Source organism: Melospiza melodia, chromosome 4 (genome assembly GCF_035770615.1).
Source record: "Melospiza melodia melodia isolate bMelMel2 chromosome 4, bMelMel2.pri, whole genome shotgun sequence".
Taxonomy (NCBI): Eukaryota; Metazoa; Chordata; class Aves; order Passeriformes; family Passerellidae; genus Melospiza; species Melospiza melodia.
In genome coordinates, this window is record NC_086197.1 from 14,472,022 (window position 1) to 14,485,743 (window position 13,722).

Genomic DNA, 13,722 nt, shown 5'->3' on the forward strand with positions numbered 1-13,722 from the left:
TTTTTTTTTGTAGTTTTTCCTTATTAATTTCTTTCTAAATAGCTTCATTTCGAGAGGTTTGATTTCCAACAAGGAAACTATTATTGTGGAAAACTTTTGGCCTGTCCCTTTCTGTAAGGATGGACAAATCCTGAGCGCTACAGATAATTTTTCATCAGTCACACCCAGAACCCCATGCACAGTGCAGAGGTCAAGAGTAATTTTTCTTGTAGGTTATCAAGCTTTTGTTTCAAAATGCTACCAATTTTTGGTGAACAAAGGTCGTGTTTCTCATTTATGCACTATTCAATACATGGGTTTCTTTTTTATTCCACATACACAGAAACCTCTCATAAACCTTAATGTTGATCATCTCTATTTTAAGGCTTCCCTTTTCTCCCTTTCCTTTATTTCTTCCTACAAATAAAGGAAAGCATTTTTGCCCATCTTGGGAAGATCTGCCTCCTAAGCAAGGTTTGAGCAAGCCAAGAGTAAGCTGGGTGGATGTGGATACATGAACCATTAAGAAAATCTTATTTCCAGGAGAAAAGGTGTGTTCACATAAAGCCACTGCTGAGTTAAGGCAAACATCTCCTTTTTAAGGATACTTGAACTACATTTCTATCTATTTCTGCCCAAAACAAGGAATTTTATCAGTGGGACTGTTACTGAGTCCTGCTCATTAATTTTAGGCTTTCCTACAATCCCTCTCTCACACCTGAGCAGAGCAGCAAAGAGCTGGTTTGGTTTAGAGCAGCAGCTCTGCTCCTCTAGGTCAGGCCTAGAAAAGTGATCTGATTCCACCTTGCAGTTTGCCATCATCTGCAAAACATCCAGCCCCCACCAGCAATGAATAAAATATTCCACTACAGCAACACTCCAATAGAAGCTGGCATGGCCCCTTTCAGTTACCTTTTCTGAATGATGATCCTCTCGTCCTTTTCTGCTTTCAGCTTTTTTGACAGGAAAAAAATGCCCCATTTACAGGCTTGAAGCCTAGTACTTCCACTCCCCAGGAATAGAAATCTATTAATTCTGGCAAAGAGAACCTCACTGAGAGAAATCAGGCTTAAACTTTTGAGAGGTGTCAAGAATGCTCAGTCAATTGAGAAATTCAGTTTGCCAGCTACATTCCTGGAAGCTCTGCAACAGAAGGAATGAATCAGGAAAATCAAGTTGAGTGTGATTTAACCCTGCCACTGGCTAAGGCAAAAGGTGAAAGAAAATGAAAAATAGACAAAGTTTAATTAGAAAGGGAATAATATGCATAGCTGTCTCTCAGAATAAGAATAAATTCAACCAGCTAGAATGAAAGTACTAGAAGAAAACATTTTAAGAAAAATGGGGAAAATGCTTTCATTTTCCTGTCAGACAGAAACAGATACAGGTTTATCTCATCACTCTCTTTCCTATCACACAGATCTTTGCTCAGATTAACTATGACCATTGAGAGAACACAGCTTTAGTGAACCAACACTGGCAGAATCCTGAGTACAGCCAGCAGAGTCTCCAACATCTCAGTGCCCTCCAGGACTGTTACCAGCAGCTCAACACATCGCTGCTTCCATCCATCACAACACCAAAAATGCACTCAGCAAAATCTGGTCAGCAAGGGAAGCTGCTCCAGCCCAATAAACAGGCTGAGAATCAACACAATATTCTATTATGAGATGGGGAGTTAAAGCAGAAACTTTGGTTATAAATGTCATACACTTCATGCCCTCCCTCAGAACCCTAAAAGCACTGGAAACGCCTCTGGGTATGGAACAGAACTCAGGTTACGAGTTCAAGATGTAGCAGATCCAGAACAGAGTCCCAGCTCCATCAGACAAAGAAAATCAACTCAAAAGGGGAAAACCAGCTTTCTAGAAAACCTCCTTTTATAGTAAACAACACAATTTTATATTTCACATTATAACGTTCATATTTCCATTACAAACTTAACTTTAAAGAAAGGATTTTACAGACAAAGCAAGTATGTTAACTCAGCAGTGAAATTCATTTCCCATATTGAAATATAACCAAAGACACACAATATTTTAAATTAAGCATAAGAAAAAAAACCAGTTGATGTGGGGATAAAAATAGTTATTTTTTCTTATCATGATTTGTTTGCACAATTTTTAAGAGGGGGCTGTAAAAAAAAGTAGAAATATTTTTCCTGGTTTATCTTTCTTTCTTTCAGGAGGAGGTAAAGGTAAAAGGTGGGATAGACCTGAGGAAGCTTTCCATAAACCTCTGAAATAACTCGAAAAATGAAGAATGAACAATGAATCCAACATCTTAATTGATGGTGAACAAAGAAAGCTCTTTTGTTATTCACACCATACAAATTAAAGACTTCCTTTCATTCCTGTCCCCCTATTTTTGTTATGCAAACATCCTTGGTTGAAGGCATTTTGATTTACTGATTAGCCTGGAATTGTTTTTTTCATGGAACTCTTCCCTTCATCACATCAACTCCTTGTAAGTTTGTCTCTTGAAAAAGGATAAACTGAGAATAAGTAAGCTACCTTTGGTTTCACCAATGTAGAAGGACACATCCTTTTTGTCCTCTTGCTCATCAATGTGATCATAGGTGATCTGGGGAACAGACAGGGAATTTTCTCCTGGGTTTATTACAGGTGCAGAGCCATTCCCACATCCCAGCCTCCCTTTTCTCCTGTATCTTCTGGCCTGTGAGAGGAGGAATGGAATGGTCTCAGAAGATGCTGTCAAACACAGACAAGTGCACATGTGAGCTTCACTGTGCAGTGAATTCACTTGAGGTCAAATGCTTTTTATTTAAAGGATGAAACTGAAATTCAGTGAAAGGGCTGCAACCTTTGTTTATAGTTTTAAAGTGTCTGACTCTGAATTATGAACTAAAATTGGTAAGAAATTGATTCTCAGAAGGCAACTAGAGCATTCTGAGAAACCAGGCCATTAGTAAAATTTCTCAAACTGGGACCAAAACTCAAGGCATAGAAAATTCTAATGACTTCAGCACATATCACCTTGTCAGGAATATCTTTCTAAAGCTTAAATTCAACATTAGCCTAGACTTGGAACTATGAACTGGGCCCTGTGCAGCATATTCAACTAAAGAAAACTTCACCTTTTTCCAAAAAGGCAAAATTAAATTAGGCACATCAGGGGAGGAGAAATGCTTCCTCCTGCCTCCAAACAGTTCTCCTGATTTTAGAAGCCTAAAGACAGCCTAATAAACACACTATAATTGGTACTTTAAAATGATAAATGAAGGTTTGGATCAACAGAAAGCGCTGCAGGGTCAAGATATTCATATATGGGACAAGGCTACTTGATCTAAAGTTAAGCCAATTCTTTGTTATGGTCTACATTGAAACTTTTGGAATTCCTTCTTCTGCTCAGCTCTGCAGCAGTTAAACAAATGCACGTTCAAAATTCGATGGGGGAAAATAGTAGAAATAGGTATTAGTGTGGACAGTGGATGCACTGACATGCATCAAAATACTTCTAAAACCACTCTCAGCCTCATGTTAAGCCTGAAGATAAATTTTTAAAATGACTTGCTCCTCCTTCTGGTATGAACCACCTTGAAAAATGAATGCAGAATGGGAAAGTGGCACCATTGCCTTGTGCTTTGAGAAAGTAGGAGACTCCAAAGGGGATAAAACAATGGAGAGTGGGTACCTGTCTGACCAACAAGGCAAATTCAGTTAGAAAATGATATTCTTTGCTTTAAACTGTTTGAAGGAAAACAAAACTAACTGGGCTGTGGCCAGAGGAAAATAAATGTATTTCAGGTACCCAAACAGCTCAGGGTCTTCACGAAGTTTTTGGCAAGTTAGTTATAATTTAAAATGAAAAGCAAGCAGAGAGCCAGCGCTGTCACCTGTTTTCTCAGACCGGGACTAGATGGCGCTGGAGACTTTTTGGGATTCTGCACGGGAGCTGTCACATAGATCTTCCAGGTGGCCGTGGAGGTGCAGGATTTCTCTGCTGCATAGCAGCGCCACAGGGTCTGAAAAGGAACCCAAAGAGCCTCAGGGAAGGAGCAGCCACTGGGATCCTGCACGGCAAATTCTGTGAAAAATCCAACTGACAACAAAGCCCTCAGGTAAACACCACTCCTGATAAAGTACAAGCATGGTGAGTGCAATTTACACCAGGACACACATCACACAGAGATATTCAGTGTGCTCCTCCCACAAACTGGGATCAAACTCTACCCACAGCAAAAAAAAACCTAAGTAAATCAAACTCAACCCCCATAAAAGTGAATCCCCCACTGAATGCTGTGTTTTCTTTTTTCTGCCACTGTGCCACAATAAATGTTTGTGCATTCTGCTACTTAATTCTTTATATTATCATATGGAATGTTACGCTGGGAGATTTTTCTAAAAATCTTTTTTTTTTTAATGTGTTTGTACATTCATCACATCAGGATTTGGCAGATGCACAGGTCCTAAAAGAACATGAAAAGGAACTTACGAATTCAATATTATAGTGAAGATTTTTTTTTTTTTTTTTAGTATTTTACTATATATACTCACTGCATCCAGTTAGTGTCACTATGCCTGTGAATATCAGCTATAGCACAGCTTCCAGAAAGGGAGAGGCAATTATCTCATTTTCTCTACTTTCTGATATGGATCAAAATGGCAAAGTGGCTAAACACAAGTTATAGATCCATAATAAATTTAGAAATGATGATTCTTTGCACTTGAACTTCCAGGCCATACTCTCTCTCCAATAAACTATTTTAGTATTTTACTGTTGTGGCCTTACCTGAATTAGGGAAGCTGCAGCTGGGATTTGTCTATTGAAATGCTTCTGACGTTGCTTCTGCTGTACTTTCAGGGCAAAACCAGACCCCAGAATACCCTAGCAAAGTAACAAAATTACTACTCAGACATGTACATAGCTTCACATACCTAAATAAAGTATTTTGCACCTGGAATAAGCAGACATTTAATAAAAGACTTTATAAAAATGATTTTTCAAATGTCTACACTGTCGAGTTCTACTTATTCCAACAAATCTAAAATTGAGCAGATCAACAGCAGAATTGGGTAGCTTGAATAAACAGCACATGTTTATTGCTGTGATCCACAGCTTACAGGAGCCAGAGGTGCACACACCTGTAACGAAGAGATTCAAGTTCCACTTACAGCTGGCAGGGCAAAGAAGGAGATGGCAAACACTGAGAAGCAGGAAGCTATGGTCTTCCCAATCCACGTCTGGGGAACTTTGTCTCCATAGCCAATTGTTGTGACTGTTACCTACACCAGGAAGAAACATCTGTTTTAGTGATGTTTTTTCTGCACAAAGCACAAGAAAAAAAGAATGGAAGGGCAAAGTAATTAGTGAAGTACCAGGAGACAGGGGTGAAACAAGGGTGTGGATTTGGGAATGAGGAAATCTGTGCTGACAGGAGTGAAAAAGGACAGAACAAACCCATCCCAACTGAATCCTCACAGCAAGAGGAGGAAGAACAACCATTCCAGGATGCATTATCTCCCAAAGTCAGCCTGCCAGTAGAGCTAGACCTGAACACAGCTCAGGCCTGTGCTCAGCTTTCTTTCTTTCTCCCCCAGAAGACACAAGACCTGGCTGTAATATTCACATTCTCTGAACAGAGAGACACACAATTCTCTCTCCCAGAATTTTTCCAGGAGAGGGCAGTGAGAAAGCTCAGAGAAGAAGAGAAAAGAGTTCTTCTCTCTATTTGCTGCTCCTGTTGTTTGGCACATGTGGAATGTGTTATGGAGATTATGTACCAAGAGTGATTTGTTAATTGGACACCTGTGATGGTTGTTTGGATTGATTGACCAATTAGGTCAAAGCTGTGTCATGACTGTCTGGAGACAGTCACAGGTTTTTCTTTAGTATAGCCTAGTATTAGTGTACTATAATATAGCTTAATAAAGCATATAATATATATTATATATGTAATTATATATAATGTATATAATTATAAGCATATATTATATATGTCTTTATTCTATGTAATATATAATATTACATAAATTATATATATTATAAATATGTACATAATTATATATAGTTATATATAATATACAATGATATGTATATATTATGTGTAGCTATTATGTATATAAATATGTACATATATATTATATATACCTATATAATTATATACATACATTATATATAATTATATACATAGATATTATATAAAATACAGCTTAATAAAGCATTTGCTCAGCCTTCTGAAATCATGGAGTCAGAACATTATTCCCTGGCTGGGCCCACTTTGCAACAATACCTGGCCACTCAAAAATGTTTTTAAGCCACAAGGTGCTTAAACTTGGATCTGATATTGCTTATCAGGGCTAGGGAGAAGGAGCCCACCATCAAGGGAGAAAAAAGGGCCAGCAGGGCAGCACCTCTCCAGTCAGGACCCAGGACCTTTCAAGAAAAACAGAAGCAGAAAGTGCAGGCAGATCCACCCCACAGTCTGGGTTTTAATGCAGCAGCACAACAAGACAGGTCTGACAAGCCACAGGTCAGGATTAGGATCAAGCGGCCAGCACACAAACCTGCAGCGAAGTGACAGGAGCAGGGCATCATCCTGTGGGTGGAAATGAGGAATGAGGGAGCTCAAACCCAGAGACAGCTGCAGTTGAGCTACAGACAATCTCTCTTGTGCTGAAATATTGCTGAAATATTGTACATGGAGCACCTCCAGTGGGGTTATGCTGGTCAGGGTCATCAGGTCAATTAATGCCCTCAAGTCTGTAGGGACTTGGCTCTACACAGACTTGCTGCAGAGGTGGCAGGCCAGCCCTGAAAAGCCCCAGAGGCAGGAGGACCTGAGTGGGACAGATGTTTGGAGCTATTTCTGAAGAATAGGAATAGCCCCAAACAGGATTAAAGAGAATTCATCATGAGCCAGAGGTCAGGAAGGAAAAGAGGGTCCAGGTGGAGGCTGGTCCATCAGGAAGGTTTTTGATGTAACAAGGAGCCCCTGCTGCCCAATGGAAGGGGATAATCAGCTGATCCCAAAGCAGGAATCCACAGGAAACCCCACCTGACAGGGGCCTCAGCAGGACAAGACACACACGCCATGGTCTAAAACAGAGACCCTGGCCCATGGGGGTGTTGGCTTTTCAGCATCCTCAGAGCTCTGATGCTGCCATAAAATGGTGTGAGAAACATGGCTTGGATCCCTGAGAAGTGAAAAGCTTCTGGTGAGGAACAGAAGAGCTCTGTCATCAATACTAACCACTGGGGAGAGCTGTAAATAGAAAAAATGTACTTTTATTTGGATGTACCAGCCCCTAACCTAGTCCCCCTCCCTTCACTTTGCCTTGAATGGTAGCAGAAACACAGCCAAAACAGACTTAAAAGAATATGTAAATTTACACTGACTATAAAGAGGCTGCCTTTTATGGAAAAATTTGCTGACAAATGCTTAGATGTTATGCAAAAATAGTCTTCTCAGAAGAAACTATCAAGCAATAAAGGCATGGGAAGAATATGTTTCCTACTCGCAAAGCTGGAAGAAAGATTTGCAGGGAAAAAATTAGCAACTACTACCAAACTTAGTTTTTCCAAGTTCCAAAAAATAGCTATATTTGTGTTTATTCACCATGAATTTTCCACTTGATGAAGACCACTTTGTAGTAGCTATATTCTTGAATGAATATTGGTTTTTTGAGCTGCAAACTGCTCCCAGCAGGAGCAGTTTCTGGACAACGCCTTTCCAGGTGTTTGCCCAGATTTAATGGGGCTGGTCAAGTGACTCAGGTGCTGTGTGCTACCATCAGGACAATGAGTTTGCCAGTCCCCAAAATTAAATAAGACCCCCCAAAATTCAACTTTGAAATGCAGCATATGGAGGAAGTTAAAGCTGTTTCTTTAACAGCACTTCAGCTCCTCAGTGTACCCAGGTGACCCTTCAAAGTCAGTAGTTTTTCCTTTCTTTTCCCCTCTTCTCTCTTATGAAAGGCTTCTTGGTTTTTTGAGGGTGGTTTGGTTTTTCTGGGGAGGCTTTGGTTGGTTTTTTCACTAAAATCCCCAGCAGCCAGGACTTACAACCAAATTGCAGCAATGCTGAGCTGCCTTAATATTACTATGGAAGAGAGCATGAAAGCTGTAACCACAGAAAAGATGAATTTTCCACCTCCACAGCAGGCACTTGGCTGGCAGACTCCTGCAGGTGCCTGACCATGTCTCAGGAACTTTTTCCCCGGCTACCTTAAGAGGGTTCCTTGTTGGTGCACATTTAATTAGCACACTGAACACATGGAAAGGATGATAAATAATGTAATTCTCTGGCTTTCTTAATCACAGCAGATTTTTTTTTCTACTTGCACAGCCCAAAGTTATCAGTATTTCTGAGCAGAGAATGTTGGGCTCTGGAAAATGACACCTCTTGTGACAGGGATTGATGGTGGCACATTCCAGCTGTGCACACAGGCTCTCAACACACACATGTATACCTCAAAAAGGGAAGAACTCTGATTTAGTAGAAGTCAACAGGGATGCTCAGATGTTTAAAGACAGGCAGGTGTCCTCAGGTGTGAGGAGTCAGAATGGCACACCTCAAAAAAACCACACTAAATATAAAGGAATTCCAACTACTACCTCTGGCACAGAAATTTACTGCTGGAAATTCTGAACAGTTGATCCCAAGTACCTGTGCCAGTTAACACCAATTCCTGGAGCAGGTATTTAACTCCAGTCCAGTGGTACAGAATAGCTGAGCTTGCAGCAAGGCAAATAAGCATTACCAGCAGCAAGAGGCAAGCAGGGAGGGCCAGCAGAAGAGAAGCCACCTATGTGCTCTTCTTTTAATGCAAAAATACCCAAAAGGGACAGGGCAAATGCTGTGACTCAGGTTGCAATCCTGGCAGGCTGACCGTGCTATTGGAAGTGCTTTTACATGTGCCCTACATGCTACAACTGCTGAGAATGGCTCCATGTGAAACACAAGCCTCTGATATGTCTTTGCAGACCTGTTTGCCTGCCAAATCTAGGAGGAAAAACTCTTGCCTTTAACTGAAGCAGGTGAATGTAGTTAGCAATTAATTCCAACTCTCATTCATTCCTTATTTTCTCTTTTCCCTGTATTTAAACCTCTCAGGTCATTTGTATCATGTTCAGCAAGCTTGCACTTTCTCCTCAAAGCAAAACATTCCCCATAATACACTCTGTGGTTTTATCAGACACATAAGACTTTCAAATACTTCATACCAAGATTTCTTTTTTCCAATGGTTCAGTTTTGAAAGGCAGAAGCAAAAACCAAATTTCACTCCCTAGTAACTCCACATCTGTGTTTCTGTGTTCCAGGAGACTTGAAAAGAAAAAGAAACTGATTCACTTTGTCCTTTGTTCCTGTTCCCAGCTGTGAACTGCACCTGCACCGTGACTCACCAAATGCTGAGGAGGCCTGGATGCCTGAAAAGCTTGAACAACAATTTAAACAGTGTTCCCCCCATGGCCAGAGAAAGAGGAGCTGATTTTTATCTTGCTGCTACACAAAGCAAGTCAAGTTTTGGAAAATAACAAAACCCACTGAACACTTTGCATCTCCCATCCACACACTTTGGAACACAGATCCCAAGTCATCTATGTAAACAAGATACTGTGCATTTTAAACTTCTCTGATGGTCTTCACAACTCCTTTTAAATTCCCAAAGTCCAAAACACTGCTGTAGAAACACACTCTGACTTTTTTAACCTTAATTTTTTTACTCTTCACTCATATCCATGTAATAGTATATAGCGATTAGAAGTATTTCTAATGCATACCTAAATATTCAATGCAACTAATGAAGCAACTCTGGAAAACTAGAATTAAAAAAAAAAATAAACCACTAAAAAAAAGAAACAAGGAAAGGTAGGAAGAGTACACTGGGTCCACACGGAATTTCTATCACATGCAGAAATAACTTGTGCACAAACAAACATGGATAGAACCGGATGCTAAAAGTGATTCACTGGTGTTTGAGGTGAACTGCAAAAATAATGGAAGAATAAATGAGACTAAGAGCACTGGTTTGTTCTTGTAAAGCTGGCATGGGGTATCTTCCAATTATACCCTTATTGTTTTTCTTTTAAAATGCAGCACCATCTCTACCTCTGAGATACACATACTTTTCCTCCACTAGCTACAGGTTGCTTAACAGCTATAACCATGAGGTTTCATATTCTTAAAATTTTATCCCATGCCCTCTGAGGACTTTGACAAGTGAAAGCTCTATGGCTTGCTTCATGCTTTCATTGATTCCCAGCACCTTAGATTATCAGGTCCATCTGGCATTGAGTGGATTTTTCTTTTTCACTTGACTCTTCTGGGTTTGTACAGTTTAGCATAGTCATAGGTGATACTCTGCAGATTAAATAAATATCTCATAACCTAGTGAGAGGAAATTAATGTTGAAAATGTTTTTATAGTGAACCACTTACAGAGTGGTGACTCAGGCTACACGTAATACAGTCTATAATTCTGTGTACCTCATTAAGTAGAGACTTATGCAGCATCTAAGTTCATTACTATCTTACTGCAAAGCTTACATACCTCCTTGGTGATTTCTCATAGGGGCCCCCTCACAGCACAGTCAACAAACTCCAACTCTCTTCTCTACCACCTAACCCGCCCTTATATAGCACTCATCATTATTGCACACACCTGTGGCCCATTAAGGGCAGGTGCTCCTAATCTTTGGTGATTAGCACAGCTGCAAGTCCTCAGGGGTGAGATTGCCTTTTTCTGCACATCTCTGTTCTCTTACATTCTATCCCCTCATATAAGTTAAAGATAAAAACCAAAAAACAGGAACCTATAACCTGCATCAAAGTCTGAATTATTACTGAGAGAGTGTGTTTTACGCAAAAAGATAAAGAAAAAAAAATAGCGCCATTAACCCTACTTTCACATATAGAATAGGTTTATAAGTTATGCACCTTTTGAGATAACTAAGTAGAGCTTAAAGGAAGTGATACAGGTTTTGAAGGAGATTGTTTACTTTTTTTGAGATGTATTTACTTTTTGAAATGATTTTTACTTTTCAGATCTGTAAGCATTCAGTGTCCTTTGCTAAGAACTTGCTGACCTGCTTTCACAATAAAATTGAATACCCCAATACTTTAATTGTATTTCTTGTATTCTTGCTTGTATCCCTCTGAGGAGGTTGTCAAGCTTCCCTACAGAAATACATTCTGCAAAGAAAGAAATGCCAGGTTTTCCTGAAAAGATCACAATTTGAACAGAAAACCTCGGGCCCTGTTTGCACACACATTTTATTGGTGAGGACTTACCACACCCCACCAAAGGGCATCAGCATAGCTGGAGAAACCTGTCTTTCCATCCTCATTAACTGCATCCTTCTCAGCAAGATAAACAAAGTAGGATGAAAAAATTAATCCCAAGAATCCAATGTACAGAGTGGTTATAAGTTCCTATTGAGAGAGAAAACAAACAAGTGTATGAGGTTTTCATCCTATATACATATGTATATACATCATTGTAAAATGTTGCAAATATCTGTGGGGCTTTTGCATCACAGTAGAAAAATTAATATGTTATACTTCAGGTTTGACATTTGCCTCCAGTAAAACAGCTAAAACATTGACTTGGATTTGGGTTTTATTAGCTAAGAGTTTAAGAATAAAGAGTGCTGCCTAAAACAAATAACTCTTTGCAGCAGAGACTTTCAGATTCACACACACAGGAAGCAGTAAGAACAAGAAATGCTCAAAGGTAGATTTGAATACTGAGAGAGTTGAGTCAGCACATTTTTTAAACTCAGCTATATCTCCATTTTCATTTAAAATAAGGACCACACAATACAAAGTTCAACACTTGGAAAAAATATGAGAATCCCTCCTGTCCTGAGAGCAGTGGAAGACCTCACAAAGCAAGGTGAGGAAGGAGCAAAACCAACCTAGAGGCTCACAAGCTGGAGCTTGAGTGGCTAACTTGGCTTTTCAGCAAGCCTCAGCCATTTCTTCATGGCTTTCCACCACCACATGTGATATTGACTCATGTTTTGTTGCCTTTGGCAAGAAATGCTGGTATATAAGCTCAACCTGCTGAAAATAGAAGAGCATCCTAGCCAAACCAGGCCTGAGTGAGCTAATTGAGCTATATGTAAAATTCCAAAACACATGGAAATCGTTGGTGACAACTTCACTAAGCTCTTCAGGGCCCAGGGAGGTACAAGTGTTTGCTATTTTCACAGGGCACCAAGATGTGAATTCATTTTCTCACATTGCTTAAGGGTTTAGGGGCCCATATTTTCTGAAAGACTATCAAATGCAAAAAACACCAAAAATAGATGAGGACTTTGTATTCTGCCTGTGAAGAAAAAGCAGCTGAGGTGTTTTTGTTTTGGTTTTGGTTTTTTTTAATTTTTAAACAAAAATTTCTTTCAGAGGCTGGACAGGAATAAAGGTTCCATTTTTCCTTCCGTTTGGTACCGTGTTAGGGTTTCAGCTACACTTGTCCAATGTCAATACAGAAATGTGTGCTTGGTATTTTTTTTTCTTAATGTGTTAGTGGGTGATCTGCTTGGATAAGTACTACAGATCTGTGGAGTTTTTTTTATCACCATAATCACTTCTTTGGATAAGCAGAACTTCAGGTGCGTTTACTCATAAATTTATTTTCCAAGAATTTTTTTTTTCCCTTTTAAACCATTGAACTTTCTTATGCTTGTGACACATAAGATTTAAGTGTTGTGTTTTGGAGAGAGTATTTCCTGATTCTTGACTAAAACTCTGAACACCCACAGGAAAGAAATGTTCCCAAACATTTTTTTGGATATCAAGTTATTTGGATATCAGCTCTGCCCTAGCAAGATACCCAGGCAATGCAAGCATAATAAATGGAGACCACACAGACTTGGAGCATTAAAAGTCATCCTGTTGTACAGTATAAAAGGAGGCTTTATTCCACAGCGCTTTGGTGTGCATCACTTCTGCACAGCCATCGTGACATTAAAGTTCCTACTGTACTGGAGGAAAAAAATAAAAGGAAGGAAACTTACTTTTAGCATTAAATTATTGGCTTGGATTAAGTGCAGTGCATTCTCTGTCCCAGAAAAACAGTTTTCTAAATAGAAAATGTAAAAAGGTCTGCATGGAAATTTGTGTTTGTCAGTATGTGGAGAACAAATCTACATTCATAAGAATAAGTTAGCCACACTTACAAGTGGGATGTGGAGATTAATAGCAGAGTATTAGCCCTCCACAGAGATGCAAGACTTCAAGGCTAATGATATAATTTTCCATTATATTAATAAAGCTAATCATCAAGAGATTCCATGGACACTCAAAAAGAAGCCTTCAATTAAAAATATTTTTAAATTTGCAGAAAAACTTTTAAACTCTTCCTGCTTAATGAGTTTTCATACAGAAAAATTGTTTCAAAGCTTTAGCAGACATGCACCTATTTATAGCCAGGTTTGCCTCTGTCACCACACCCTTGAAAAAGTAACTTTTCTTACACAGCATCATAACATAGTTCATTTTTTTAATTTACAGAATAAATTAGAAAACTTTGTATTCAAGATGAACACAACAGAAATATTTGAATAACTGACTTCTTCTAGCAAGGCTTTCCCATTAGTGTTTGGTTTTCCCCAGGAAAACCAAGCTAGGAATACATCTTTTGCAGGGATAGTGGAGAGTACTTGCAGTATGAAAGGCAGCCCACAAAACTGTGTTTAAGAAATTACATTGAGGGATAACATCAAAGACTACAACAGTTAATTAATAAACACAAACATTTTTGTTTATACCCTGTT

At 39.2% G+C, this 13,722-nt stretch overlaps 1 protein-coding gene across 1 annotated transcript in view; it reads right to left on the reverse strand.

Annotated features, from left to right (window-relative positions):
- LOC134417921 (potassium voltage-gated channel subfamily KQT member 1-like) overlaps nucleotides 1-13,722 on the reverse strand; it is a 68,698-nt gene that overhangs the window by 21,965 nt on the left and 33,011 nt on the right. The window contains exons 7-11 of the mRNA XM_063155791.1: nucleotides 11,234-11,374; nucleotides 5,115-5,225; nucleotides 4,732-4,827; nucleotides 3,836-3,964; nucleotides 2,493-2,655 (exon numbers count right to left, since the gene is read on the reverse strand). Coding sequence (XP_063011861.1) covers nucleotides 2,493-2,655; nucleotides 3,836-3,964; nucleotides 4,732-4,827; nucleotides 5,115-5,225; nucleotides 11,234-11,374 — 640 coding nt within the window. The remainder of the gene's footprint in view (nucleotides 1-2,492; nucleotides 2,656-3,835; nucleotides 3,965-4,731; nucleotides 4,828-5,114; nucleotides 5,226-11,233; nucleotides 11,375-13,722) is intronic.